Source organism: Pithys albifrons, chromosome 15, assembly GCF_047495875.1.
Source record: "Pithys albifrons albifrons isolate INPA30051 chromosome 15, PitAlb_v1, whole genome shotgun sequence".
NCBI classification, from domain to species: domain Eukaryota; kingdom Metazoa; phylum Chordata; class Aves; order Passeriformes; family Thamnophilidae; genus Pithys; species Pithys albifrons.
In genome coordinates, this window is record NC_092472.1 from 8,574,962 (window position 1) to 8,589,616 (window position 14,655).

Below are 14,655 nucleotides of genomic sequence, written 5' to 3' on the forward strand. Positions count from 1 at the left end.
TCACAGAGTATGACTAAAGGAGAAGAGAAACATGGAAACTGCGCAGGAACTACCTGGAAGGCCAAGTGCAGAAGAGCACAGCCCTTCCCTACACACAATCAGTGTAACCCCAGGTGTGTCCCTCTTGGCACTCACCGATCCACAGCTTCCACATCAAAGCAAAACCTCTTCTCGATCGAGTCTGTTTTCCGCCGTGTGCAGGATTTCAGGGTAACAGCTTCGTCTTCACCCTGAGAAGAGACGAAAACTGCAGGTGAGGTCAAGAACACCTGCCTGTCCCCAGCACTCACTGCTGTTAATGAACAGGCTCAAACTGACAGATTTGGGAACATCACTCTGCTAGGAATGACCTTTCAGGAGGAGCCTTCCCTTCAGGATGGCCACGATCAATCCGTGCATTAAACATTGCACAACTCACGCTTTAGGCAGGCAGTGAGTGCCGGACCACAACTTTTGGGCAGAATCAGCTTTATTTTCCATTGCTGAATGACACACCACAGACCTGGCTGTCAGTTTTCACCCCAGGCTGGATTTTTGGCAGCATTCTGAACACAGGGACACTTAACAGGAGCAAACATGTCTTAAAACGTTTATTATATAACAAAGCAATGACAAAACTATTCTCTCATGCAGAGAATGCCTCTCTGCATCCAAGTTGTACTGGATTTCCACAGGCCGAGCAGTGATCCAGCAGGATCTGCGTGCACTGCTGTCCTCTGCTGGAGGAAATCCTGGCTCAGCCCCTGCCAGCACAGACATTTCTCCTGCAGTTGTTAAATTCCACTGATGACTCAAGAGAAAATGAATTCTGAAGGAGTTCCTGGAGGCAGGCACTTTTCTGTGCTCTGTGCTGTTCCTGATGACACCTTGGCTGACCACTCTGTTCCCTGACATCCCCATTTTTCCAGGAAACATATTTAGAATCACAGAATCATTTAGGTTGGAAAAGACTTCTAAGACCATTGAGTCCAACTGTCCCTCCAGAACAGCCAAGCCCTCCACTGACCCATGTCCACACATGCCACAACTACACATCTGTTAAATCCCACCACGGATGGTGACTCCCCCTGATTTTTACACAGAAACACTCCACCCTATCACCACACAACTAAAACACTCTAAAACACAGTCCTGTCACACCACCTCCTCTCTGTTGCTGATCCCTTCTGAAGAGTGTGTAGCCATGTAGTTGTGCCATTCATCCAACCATGTCTCCATGATGGCAACTGTGCCACAATTTTCCTGCTGCACCATGGCTGCCAGCACTTCCTGCTTGTTGCCCATGTTCCAGGACACACCACCTCCTGGGGGGAGAAGCCCTAACTCCTACATGTCTGTTCTGTGCTTCTGTTTTCTCACACATCAATAACCCTTGTGTGCCAGACAAGGGATGCAGAACAGACAAACCTGAGAACTTCCTTCTGGGCATCTCCCCAGAGTGACAAGAGGCCACCTGCTTCCTGTCCTCCCCAACCTGCGCTGCCAGCACCAGGCTGCTCCCACACTGCCCAGCTCCCTGTCCAGTAGTCAGGGAATGCCCCTGCTTCAATCCCACTAACACGCAGCTCAGCCATAGCCTGAGGCACAGTCATGAGGGGCTGATACCACATGCAGCGTCCACTGTGACCCATGCGCAACGGCTCTCATCCTGCAGCACCTTGGTGCCTGCTTCAGCCCAACTCCAAAATTCTCAGAAGTACCATTCCAAAGTCCCTGGGCTGCTCTATGCTTGGATATTGATGCGAGTCATCACCAACAGACCCTGGAACCCAGCCAAAGCTGCCATGGCACAGGCAGCATTTCATGCCAGGGTGGTACAAGTCACAGGTTCCTGTGTGAGCAGCTGTACCAGCATGGCTGGCATGGCACTGGAGCAGGGCTAGCACAGCACTGGAGTGGGGCCCAGGTATAGCACTGGAGCAGGGCTGGCACAGCACTGGAGTGGGGTTCCTGTGGGTTGTGAGATGGGCCCAGGGTGCTGCCGGCAGCCCCTGTGTCCCAGGTGCAGGGGAAGCCCTGGAATGAAGAGACCAGATGAAACACTGTGCAGCCGCTGACGATTACAGGGCTGGGATATGTTAATGCTGAGCTCTAATGAAGATGCTCCAAGGCAAGAGGAAATTAATTTTAGAAGCTGCCCTCCCCACAACTGGCTCCCTGTGCCAGCAGGAAGCCATGTAGGAGCCTGTCCAGCTGCCCGAGGCGTTCTCTGGCAAGAAGATTGTGTTTGCAAACTGTCCCAGATGAGAACACTCTGGAGGGGCCTATTGTTCCTGCGGTATAGAGGAGCAAAACCAGTCCCAGATACAGCCCCAGAAGCAGTGGGCACATGATATTTGTTGGTCCCCCATATCCCACATCCACTGCTCCCCCTGCACCTCATATTCCCTCGGGGCTGAGGGGAGCTTCAGGCTGTCCTGTGGCTCTGTCCAAAACAAAATAACTTCATTGGCCAAGTCATAGGATCATCAGAGAATCACAGAACAGTTTGAATGGGAAGAGAACTCAAAAGTTCATTTCATTCCACTCCCCTGTCACAGGCAGGGACACCTTCCACTAGACCAGGTTGCTCAGAGCTCCATCCAGCCTGGCCTAGAACAAGTTACAGGCATTGCGGAAGGAGCAAAATAATGAAGAGGTTCTCTTGTCCAGGTCTGGGAGCAGGAATGAGCAACTGGGGAGCAGGCACCCATGGAGCTGCACTGTGGTGGGTGTGCATGGCAGACAAAGATCTGTGGGCTTCAGAGCGTTTCCTGCCTTTTTAATTTCTCAAGAAAGGTACCAAGTTAATTCACTCAGGTACCAAGGTACCAAGTGGCATCCACTCAGCCTGGAAGGAATGTGCCCCACTTCACTGCATTTGTGTCACCTTGCCATAAAGGTGACACAGTCTGAGTCCTGGGACAGCCTGCAGCCAGTGGTGCTGTGTGTTTCCCAGCAGAGCCCTGGGACACCATCCCGCTCCCTGCCAGCACTCACCCCTTTTCCTCCTGATTTCTGGTCAAATGGCACCATCGTGATCCGCTTTGATTCCCTCTGGTATGTGCAGTAATGCTTCACCCAGGAAGTTCCAAAGTGACCTATAGAGCAAATGTAGGTTTTATTCCCATAACCAGTGTCCTCCTATTAACAACTTGCTACATTTAATAATCACTTAACATGACAGATTCCTGTACCTACAGTTTCCTGTTGGGTTAAGTGCTATTACACTCCTATTCAGGGGCAAGACTTTTATGAGGCACTAGCAGTGATTCTCCCTCCCAGAGAGAGCCTGGCTCCCACACTCCCACTTTAATATCCCACCCAATGGGCCAATCCCTTTCTTTCAGGGATTCTGTACTTGCTGAACCAGCTTTCATTTCCTAAACCCTTTCCCCAGGCTCCCACCCACTATTCCCCATCTGGTAGATCCACCACTCCAACACCTACGCTTCTCTTGCACGTAGAGATAACCCTCCATCGTGTAAGGGCTGATGTTTTTGTGCTCGTGAGGATTCTCCTTCATCTTCTTCATCAAAGCTTCAACCTCTGACCTTGTTCCTTCAAAACGGTTTCTTGTCTGCAAATTAAAACAGGAATGTTTTCACCAGTGTGTGGACCCAACATGGGCTCTGCAGCATGGAGGCACCCCGAGGGGTGGGACCACAGCTGGGCTCCTACAGCCATGTGGGAAATGGGACTGGGGAACACACTGACAACAAAAGGACAGGTTTGCTTTCTGGGCCTGGATTTAAACTAAAGAAAAAAATTATTATAACTGGCAAGGTCTTCCCATACTTCAAGTGAACTTATGAAAAATGAGGGAGGGTGAATTTTTATATGGGCAAATAGTGATAGGATAAGGGGGAGTGGTTTTAAACTAAAAGAGGAGAGATTTAGATTAGATGTTAGAAAGAAATTCTTCACTCTGAGGGTGGTGAGGCCCTGGCACAGGTTGCCCAGGGAAGTTGTGGCTGCCCCATCCCTGGAAGTGTTCAAAGCCAGGCTGAACAGAGCTTGGAGCAACCTGGGCTGGTAAAAGGTGTCCCTGCACATGGCAGGGGGTTGGGACTAGATGAGCTTTAAGGTCCCTTCCAACCCAAACCATTCTGTGGTTCTATGACTAAAATAAATCCAAAGGCGAGTTAGCTTAGCCTGACAGTGCTGGCCATGGGCACATGGCACAGGCACACTCACATTCTGGATGCTGATTGTCAACTCAGTCTTGAAATCGCTGAAGTCCTTTGCGAGCTCGTAGCCGTGGTGGTAGAATGTGAAAAGCCCCTGCAGAAAGGCCAGCAGCTGTGTTGGGACAAAGTGAATGGAGATGGTCAGTTGAGACCCATAGCTGTCCCCAGAGCCACCACTGCTGAGGGAAAGGGGCCCTGCAGTCCCCTGGGCAGAGGGGCTCACTGGTGGGCCCTGGGCAAGATGCCCTGCCTTTCATTTCACTTTCAAACTGCCTCTGAATGAACCCTGAAGCCAAGGCTATGTTTTCTTCCCCCAGAGCCAAGTCAAGAACAGGATCCCACACCACTATGCCTGTCCAAACTCCAACTTACCATTGGATCAGCAGGAATCACCTTTGCAAAGAGCCGGGAGGCCTGGCACCTCCCAGAGCAGATTGAAAGGACTTAACACCTGAGAAAAGGTGTATCTTAGAAAACATATTTTTCCTTATTTCTGTCACCTTTGCCCTCTTTTTCCCTTGTGAATATTAGTTACACTTTGGGAGGGGGGGTTCCCAATCAGAAGAGTTGTTCTTTTAATTGCTCAGGTCCCTCAGCCCAACCCACTCCAATGGAGTGTCCCCATAGTAAAAAAAAAAATCAAATGTTGAAATGTTTCCAGCACACATGTGGCCACTGAGCCAATGGCTCTGTGGCCCAAGGCTCTCAACGGTGCTTTCCTCACCTCAAACCTTCCTCTGCAAGACGGGCTGAAGGGTGAGGCTGGACATTCTGCCCCCCTCCACTGCAGGACAACCCACACCACAGCCCAGCTCCCCATGACTCCCCATTTCACCACACAATCCCCTGCTTTTTTGCTGGCTGAGGGGGCTTGAGGGTCCACTTACAGGTTCCACAAACTCAAACATCTTCCTCTCCTGGACCTCTTGCACCTTGAAGACATACTCCAGTGAGACTTCGTAGAAATGCTGGCGAACCTGGTCCACCTGGCTGTCTGCCTGAAGAAGGATTGGAGGGGAAACACAAGCTCAGTACCAATTGGAAACACCTGGCCTCCCAACCAGAGCACACCTGGTTCTGATGAGAATGTGAACATGCAGAACAAATTCAGCTCCAGCCCCCAGTCCTGGGCTGGACAGATGGCCCAGCAATAAATAAAAACCTGATTCACATGAACATGCTCTTCCTTCAGCTCCAAAAAACATTTTTCATGACTCATGTTCTCACCTCCCCAACAGCTGTGCAAAGGACATGCAGTAGAGGTGAGGAAAATGGAAAATCGCTGCATATTTGACAAGCAAAGGCAATTCTCCACTTTCTGGAAAGCACCATGATGGGATTTGCCAGAGCATCCCAGAGCAAAGCTGGGTAGCACATGTACCCACCACCAGCATGTCACTTTGGCAGATCAGCAGACAGTAAATCCCCTCTGCTTTGAAAACTCAAATGCGCAAAAAAAGGGATATGGCCCAATCTCAGTGCCTAAAAATAACCTGGTTATGCACATGGAGCAGAGCTGCTGTACTGGAAGCAGTATAAGCAACACAGGTGTGCCTGGCATATGTCATAGAATCCCAGAATGGTTAGGGTTGGAAGGGACATTAAAGACCATCTTGTTCCAACCCCTTGCTATAAGCAGGGACACCTTCCACTAGACCAGGTTGCTGAGGTGACATTTTGCAAGTGACACTTTGCACAGAGCAACCTGGACTGTCACTGTGGGTTTGCCTTTGCAAAACCCAGCTGGCAAACACCCGCCTGGATGTGAACAGCAGCTCATCCCTGCTTTGCTGTGTGACATGCCCACAAATGTCCTGTTTTCCCTGTGAACTGCCACCAGCTTTTGTGCCCACAGTGTGCAGGCTAAGGGAATAAGCAACCTGAGTTCTGAAAAGCAGAAAACATGATACAATCATGTAACTCTGCCAGGAGTTAAATGGCAGATTAGACTTTGTATGTTGTTTAATTGGTCAACAGCCAAAGCAGCAGAGAATTCCCATGGCCTCCTCCTCTCCCCGCTTCACTGCAGCAGTTGCACATGTGGCCGCTATCATCCTCCAGACGTGGACAGCAAGAGGATAGCAAAACAGAAACCACCAATCTCCCGCATACAAACACTGTTGTCTCAGGACATCGGGGTCCAGGGGAGCTCCAGACTCTCAGAAATAATGGGTGTTGATTCTTCAACATGCTACACCCACCAGCACCTCTCTTGTGCACACACCAGCAGCTCCTGCCCTGAGAGCCCCGTGGCTGGCAGGGATGGTGACAGGCAGCCTCCCAGCAGGTGATGGATGGGGCCAGCACTCCAACACGCCATGGATGCCACATCCATGTTTCACAACTACATGCTGAATGACCTTTCAAGGTATCCCCTCCTCAGTTGAGCCTGAGCCACCAAAACCATGTACACTTCCCAGTGCCATGGGGGAACAGAGCTCAGCACCTGAACTAGGGAGCTGGTTCCAGCAGGCTTCAGCCACCTCTTGCCTTCCCAGCAGCAGTCAGTGCTTGGGGTAGGAGATGCCACCAGATGGCACCAGCAGCCAGCGCTGCTCCAACGCACTTGCACAGTATCCTGCACAGCATCCCGCTCACATCCTGCAGAGACACCACCTGCATCCCACACACAGCCACTGCCGACATCATGCACACTCCTGCACACAGCCCCCACCTATATCCCATCTGCATCCCATACAGCATCTCCAGGCAGCCCCACAGGGCTGCGGCACAGGATCACACCTCTAAAAACCACTGTTGCACTCTGACAGCCATGAGTGGATCCTTCCCTCCCCAGACAGAATTCCTTACACTCCCATGCCCCACACCAGCAATTCAAACATGAACTAACACAGGGGTTCAGGGAGTTTTTTAAAAGCCATCATCCCCTGGAACATGGCTGTGCTTCCACACAAAGTTATTTACAAGCCCAGAGGATAAAGCCAGCTTACAGGTATGTCCGCCTGTATTCTGATCCCTCCTCAGTCCCAATTTGATGGAAAATGATTAGCTGTGCCTCAGGTATTTCTGTTCTCAAGGTCCCAACTCTGCCAGACACTGTCCCTGTGCAGGTGTCCTGGGATACTCCCAGTAAGGGATAAGCAGCACACCAGCAGCACAGGGAATTTCAAACTTGGAAGAAGTGATTAAAAACTCAGTGTAGTCATCCAGTCAGAGCATTTGGCACCACAGCAAACCACGGCCTGAGTCAGTGATGGCTCCTAAAGCAGTTAAAGGCACTACGCCTGATCCCTCCTCCCCTGGAACCTAAAGCAGCACAGCCACTTGCAGAGAAGATCAGACATCCATGATTTGTGCTGGCACATGGGAAGCCTGCAGCAGAACCAGTTCCTTTTTGTTACACTCTTTAATTATAAACCCTCTCTCCTTTTTGATTGCTATCCATTTTCGGATCTCTCTGATTTACTCACTAAAACAGCTCCATCCCCTTTCATTAAGGAAGAGGGGAAAACCCAGCACTTGCAGCCAGAATGAGAGGAAAAAATTAGTTTACAGTCAGGAGAACCATTGTTATATGCTGTGTAAGGCATTCAAAAAGTTCTCCACAGTCACAGCCAGACATGGAAACCCGGAGGTTGTTCTCACCTCCTGAAGCTGGGATTCTTTCTTCTTAGAAGACAAGTTCAAGTGCTTTTCTAGGACACCGCAATACTTCTCAGTCTCCTTGTCGTATTTCTTTTTGGCATCCTACAAAAGAGAACAATATATATGATGCTGAGCACAACAGCACCAGATCAGCCCTGAGGATCCACGGCATTCTTACAGCACCAGGCAGAACAGCATGGCCCAGGTGGGAGTTAACAGGAGACAGGATCACAGCATCAGCTGGAAGCAGGTGAAGCTGCTTTTATCTATCAGCATCAGGCAGCTACAGGAAAGTGGCCTATGCTGCCAAAATCCAAGGTTCTGGGGAACCCCTTCTGTACTCCTGGGGCCCAGTGCTTGGTAAAACATCCAGAACCAAGCCTGGTTCAAAGACAACAGTGAGAAAAGTGCTTTTGAACCAGAATATCATCACAATTTCACATCCCACCCCTGTCAATCCTTACATAAGCTTCTCCTTCATGTCACTCAGGACAATGACACAGTAACTTGGCTGTTTGTGGCAGGAATGTTAAAAAAAGGATGTCAACTTCACTTTCCTTTGCACCTCCCATCCCAGCCAGGCCACCCCAACACACCAGTACCAAATCCACGCTGGCACCTGCTTATAACCAGCTCCCTTCAGGAGGACTCCTCTTTGTCTTTTGTTTTCAGCTACATAAAGCAGGGCTGCGTGGCCGGGCTGGGCACCCTGCTGCCATGCAAACACGGCCCCAGGCACTGGCATGAGCTTCTTGCAGGCAGCAGCAGGTTGTTATAACAACAGGGGAGACACAGACAGTAGTTTTCATTCCAGAACAAAGACAGGAAAGAAAGTGGGGGGGCCAGGCTGTCTCGCAGCCACTCCAGCCACACCGGCGCTTCCCTGTCCTGCCAGAAGCCATCCGAGTTCCCGTACAATTGTCCAGTGACACACCAGGGTGAGGAGTGCAGACCAGGGCATTTGGGTGATTGGGAATCCCTTCAGCAAGATCCTAATTCTTGCTTGGAGTAAGGAGAAAGTTCACTTCAACTGGAATGAGATTTTTGGCCCTTTGAATGTTATTTGGTTGTGGGTGAACTCAGACCACTGAGGCTCTTCCCAGGAGCTGGATCATCCTCGTGTCCCTTCCACAGCAGCACATCACCTCCTCCCATGCCCATGCCCATCCCTGCAGTGTGCCAGGTCCTGGCCACCTCTGTGGCCATCACCATGCACCTCTGGGCTCTGCTTCTCTGCCCAAGCTGCAGCTCCCACAGGCGAAAGTAGCTCAGTTACCTTGGCGGCCCCAATCTGCTCCTTGCGGAACTTCTCCAGCGGTGTGATCAGCACCTCACTGGCATTCTCAATCTGTGGACAAAGACAGGCACAGCTCACCTGCTTTCTGCCCAGCTCACCTGTGCTGCTCAACAGCCTGTCCACAGAAACCCTCCCACAGCCCACAGACACCCACAGGCTTCACTTCTCCGGCTCTGCACCAAACCTGTGAGCCCCCCCAGCACCAGCACTGGCCATTTTCCAACAGTAAGACTCCACTCCTTGATACTTTTCAAGCACTCCCCTGCCAAGCCCACTCTCCCCTCCCTCTCTTCTTTCCTGTGGCTCCACCGTAGTTGAGGGAATGAGCACTGTGGTGGCAGCCACTGTCACCCTGGTGCCCAGGGTGCCACAGCAGAGTTGCAGGTGGCAGAAGCAATGCCACCACCACCTGCTCCTGAGGACAGATGGGCCATACCATGCGCATCCGCTCGTCCTCCAGGTTCCGCAGCACCGTGGCAAACTCCTGCAGGGACTTGGCTGGAAGGGACATAGTCAGCATTTAACACTCAGTTTTTAAAGACAGAGAGAAACTGAACATGGAGGGTTTGTCTGTATCTGTTTTGGGGATTGGTGGTTTGGTGGGTTTTTTATCATCTTTGCTCTCTCCCTAGAAAGGTTCCAGCTGCCTGTGGAATCAACTGTCAGCAGAGCAACTCCAGGACCATGTTCCCACCTCCAGAGAGCAACACCCTCAACTCAAACCTGTCCTAGCCAACAGCTGGTCATCGACCAGCCCCATGGCACAGCACTGGCCTCAGCCATGGCCGGTGCACAAGGGGCAGTTCACCAGCACAGGGACCTGGCTGAGAAGCTATTTCTGCTGAGAGACGGGGCACAAACAAACAAGTGAAGTTAAATCAGGGCTAAAGCTCCTTTGCTCTCCTGGCACCAGACAATGTGCCCAATAAGTTCTAAAAGCCCAGCTGGGGTAGGAGCAAGATAATGGGGAGGGAAGTGGTTGAAGGTGCTGCCTTGTGCCAGAAGCTCCATGGTGGAGACAGGCCCAGTTCAGGGAGCACTGCCATGGTCAACACTGCTGGTTCCCACCAGCACAGTGCCCTGCACTCCTGCAGCTGGCAGCAAGGTTTCTGCACCTCTGCTTCAGGTCACTGCCCTTTGCAGCATACTGAGCCACATCCAGATCCTGCTCTTCAACTCAAAATGGTCCAACAACTGAGATGGTTTCAGATACAGGCAATGTCTGTTTCCTGTCTTGCAGGGACAGATTTAGGCCAAAAAGCAACAAGTGATTCCCTGGAAAAGCTTTTGCTGATGTTGAACTAGAAGGCATATGCCATTTCCACAGAGCAGAAAGCAACCAAATTCCTGGGCTCCCTCACATGTGTTCCCCCCACCATGCCCTGCTCAGGGATCTGGAGCGTGGTCCAGGGCACCAAGAGCACAGGGACTCACCTATGCAGATCTCATCATCTGTTTCGGCATCACCGATGCAGCGAAATTTAAACTCATTGAGGGAATCCGCGAACTTGCGCTTGGCAGCTGACAGGTCTGTGAGAGAGCAGGAAAAACAGGCATGTTAGAAATGGAAAAGTCCCTAACAACAGCAGGATACAAGCAGACAATCCCAGCTGGTAAATACACATGGAAGGAACCATCCAATGGGATCCCTGGCACCAGGGATGGGGCTCTGCACAGTCCCCGTCAGCAGCACTCAAAACACCATGAGAGCAACATGGGAGCTCAAGCCCAGAGCCACAGGGCAATGGTAAATTGTGACACTGCCCTTCAAAAGATGGCACTTCTGCCAGGCTCCTGGTCCTGCTGAGGGAAGGCCCTACAGATGAGCAGTAATGCAGGGGTTCATTCTTCCCAACCTGCAGATTCACTCGGAGATCTGGACCCTATTAAGTTCTTACTCGCAGTGACCTGAGTGGATCCAGGACTGACTTTTCGAACCAGCCCCATAACCCAGCACACACACACACACAGTCCTGGGGACTGTGAGGCCACCAGCTCCAAAGGGAAGTTGTGGCTGCCAGCACTGCTGGCGTTAGGAAGACACAATGCTCAGTCCCCTCTCCATATCTTCACTCAAAGCCCAGAATTCAGAGGTTTTTTCCCTTTCCACGCACCGGTGGAAAATGTGTCTGCACGCAAAGGCCATTTCCTCCTCTCAGACACACCAGCCAAGAGATAACCACACCAGAATCCAAGTGTTTTGCTTTTCCCAAGGGATAAGGGAGTTGGCAGTTTTCTCAAAGCATTAAAGCTGTTCTCTCAGTATCCCTGCTGACAGCCCGGTGGCTAATCCTGCCCAGTTCAGTCCTGACAGAACACAACTGCTTCCTAAGGCAGCAGAAAACCACCCAGCCACAGCAGGCAGGGAGAGGAAAAGCACTGGGAGCTTTCCCAGTGGAAAAGTACAGAGGGGGCTTCTCCAAGGAGAAGGTTCATGAATAACAGGATTTGCACTTTGCTCCCTGGAGGATGGAATGAGCACAGCTTACACCCTGCCCATGCCTGGAGCTGCCGGGAGTCTCCACTGGCATCTACAGAAGCAAGCCACATGTTTTTGGAGTAGTTTCCCAGGTGCTCCTGCCAGAGTTGAAAAGGTGGCTTGAGGGGGGTGAGAGGGTTTGTTCCAGATGTGGGGCTCAGTGAAGAGCACCAGGACAGCCCGTGGCAGCCCTTCTTGCTCTCCCTCCACATGCCCATGCTGGTGCTGAAGGGTTTGGGGACTTTCACCCGGTCCCAGAGCCGGGTGACCTCCTGCCTCCTCTGGAATAATAACGAAGATGACGTTAATGACTCAAGGAGCCACTTCCTCTCCCCCAGCCCAGTGCTGACTGGCAGTCTCAGCCACACTCTCCTCACACATACTGTGGCCTCCCTGAGCCCTTGGCCATGTTACATGTGCCACATTCCCACATGATCCAGACTGGATGTGACAACCCTTGTGCCCACTGCCAGCTGGGCAGGACCCCGGAGCATGAGGCTGCTTCAGCACAGGGATGAGAATATAGAGAGAGCCCAGCTCCCATGGACCAGGGCAGGGTCACCCTCACCAGGGCCATCCCTCCTGCTCAGAGTGAGGAGGAGGCTCTGAGGCTCTGGGATGAAGCACAAGCGAGAGCAAAGCCGAGAAGCCTTCGAGGCTGGCAGCACTGACAGCAATGGCCCACCGTGCTTATAAATAGGCAAGGGAGAGGCAGGGGAAGATGGAGATAACTCCCGGTGCAACAGCGATAAAGGATAAAATTAGCAGCAAGATTGGCCAGAAATGGAGAGAGGGTCACCCGTGCCTGCCCTGTGGGGCCCCACCATCCTCCCTGGGACACCATCAGACCCACCCACACCCCAGCATCCCCTCCTCCTAAAAGCTGGAACCTCTCAATTACATTTTGGGAAAAAAAACCCTCCAGTGGAAGCAGGAATGCACGGGGAGAGCAAGGCGACCCCTCCACAGGCCAGCTCAGCTCCTGAGAGTTCTTCTCCCCCAGGGCTGTGAACAAGCAAACCCAAAATCCTACAGAGGCTTGACAGAAACTTCTGCTTTCTCTCATGCACGGGTAAAATGACCCGGACACTGCACATGAGTCACAGCAGGGCTGTGCCAAGGGCTCTGGAAGTTTTTCTTCCAAGTTCTCTGCTGGCTTGATCAATCAACCGCAGCATCAGTGAAAACCATCACAAAAAGCCTGAAAAGTCCTTCTGCCTGAGCAACACAACCAGCTCAGGTCACAGTTCTCATTATCATCACCTCCTATGGATAACCTCTCCCGTCAGGGCTGGTGGAGATGGGACGATCCCTTCAGGAAACTCCACTTGACAGGAAACAGGCACACACACTGCATGCTGGGGATTCAGCTACACAGCTATAGCAACCAAGAATCTAAATAAAATGCCCTTTTAAACATGATGTATCCTCCCCATCCACTGCACCCTTGACATCCACCACAGGAAGAGCAGGAAGGGGGATGGCCCCCAGCAGAACAGAGGGCAGCAGCCTCAGTTAACCCCTTTGCCCATCCCTCCTCTCAAGCCCAGCTCAGCCCACAATCCTCCTTCATCTGCAGCCAGGCAATTGATGGCTGAATTCCTGTCCCAGCCACACATCCCCAGGCTCCAGGGCTCCCTCCAAACCTGGCTAAAGCCAACAGTTACTCCAGGTCCCAACAGCCCTGCAAGGGATTGGCAGCAAGGGTGCATCTCATGCTACCCCAGTCCTTCCTCCTCCTCAATTATTGAGAGTCAAATCTTCTTTCTTGGAAGTGGTTGTTGTTACTGCAAGGAGACTGATACGATTTTTACACAAGAAGTCCCTTCCAAAGGAACTTGGAACTACTGGAAAAGGCTGTTTCTAGAAGGAAGATGTGATTTCACAACCCTCTCTCCACACATACAGCACCCCAGGCACTACAGGGATGACCCTGTCCCAGCCAGGTCTAGAGCCAGCGCTGCAGAAGGGCAGTCCCAGGGACACAGCACTGTGAGATGGGCAGCTCTGCTCCCCAGGGCACAGGTGTCAGATCTAACATGCCCCTAGTTTCACATGACCCAGCATGTGGAGCCTCCACCGCAACAGGAAAGTAAGTTACGCTGCAGCCTTGCCACAAGCCACTCTCTCCTGGTCACTGATTTCAGCTCCTTCCCCATCTGGACACATCACCTCCGTGCAACACCCCTGTCACACATCTCTCTGAGTGCTTAAAACATTTTTAGGCTTTTCCAAAGGGAACAGAGGTAAGGTGTGCTGAGAGCCTGGACAGGTAAACAGCAAGAGCAGCTCCCTTAAATCAAAATTTTTAAGGAGCAGAGACTGGAACTCCTCCACCTGCATGCTCTGTATGGAAAGCCAGGAAAATGACACAGGACACAGAGGGGAACTGCAACAGAGCAAAATGAGATGTCGAGAAGACAAATGCCTGGTTCTGTTACTTGGTCCCATGTTGGAAAGATCAGGTTGGCCAGCGAAAAGTGAAACTGCTGGCTCAGAGGCAAGGGCTCTTCTCACAGCTGACTCTGCAGCCAGTTTGCTATGTAAGCTGGAAAAAACAAAAAACTCTGGCTCAGCTGGGCCTGTAACAGGGGCAGGAGCAGCACAACACCGTGGGTGGTTCTGGTTAAAGACAAACCTGCTGCTGAGTCTGACCATGAAGGGTTAATGCTGCTGCAAAAGGGGAGCAGAGGATGCTGCTGCAAAGCAAGCTCCAGGCTCTGGGCTCTGACAGAGGCTGCACACACACAGAGCAGGATTTCTACACTTCCTGAAAAGAAAATTGCTTAATAGCCTATATTTAATGTTCAAGTGGACAACAGGAACCAAGACTCCTGCCCCTTCCTTCCCCCGTGGCAGGGAACAGCAGGAACAGCAGGCTGAGGCTGCATGTCCCCTGCAAGACCCTACAGAGGGACAGGAGGGTTCCCAGGTCCCTGCTCAGCTGCCAGCAGTGACACTGCCTGGCCCCACTGGCATCCCCACGGCCCCAGGTGGGTCTGCCCTGTGAAACAGCCCAGGTGCAGGAACCCAGAGAGAGCAGATCTGGATGCAGAGCAAGCAGGACACAGCAGTTGGCCATTCCAGCAGCACCTCTGCAGCCC

General features: G+C 51.8%; 1 protein-coding gene across 3 annotated transcripts in view; it reads right to left on the reverse strand.

Annotated features, from left to right (window-relative positions):
* Positions 1-14,655, reverse strand: part of ARHGAP26 (Rho GTPase activating protein 26) — a 112,265-nt gene that overhangs the window by 83,488 nt on the left and 14,122 nt on the right. For all 3 annotated transcript variants that reach the window (XM_071569832.1, XM_071569831.1, XM_071569833.1), the window contains exons 2-10: positions 10,507-10,602; positions 9,509-9,570; positions 9,052-9,123; positions 7,776-7,877; positions 5,057-5,167; positions 4,177-4,281; positions 3,430-3,559; positions 2,980-3,080; positions 136-230 (exon numbers count right to left, since the gene is read on the reverse strand). In XM_071569832.1, coding sequence (XP_071425933.1) covers positions 136-230; positions 2,980-3,080; positions 3,430-3,559; positions 4,177-4,281; positions 5,057-5,167; positions 7,776-7,877; positions 9,052-9,123; positions 9,509-9,570; positions 10,507-10,602 — 874 coding nt within the window. The remainder of the gene's footprint in view (positions 1-135; positions 231-2,979; positions 3,081-3,429; positions 3,560-4,176; positions 4,282-5,056; positions 5,168-7,775; positions 7,878-9,051; positions 9,124-9,508; positions 9,571-10,506; positions 10,603-14,655) is intronic.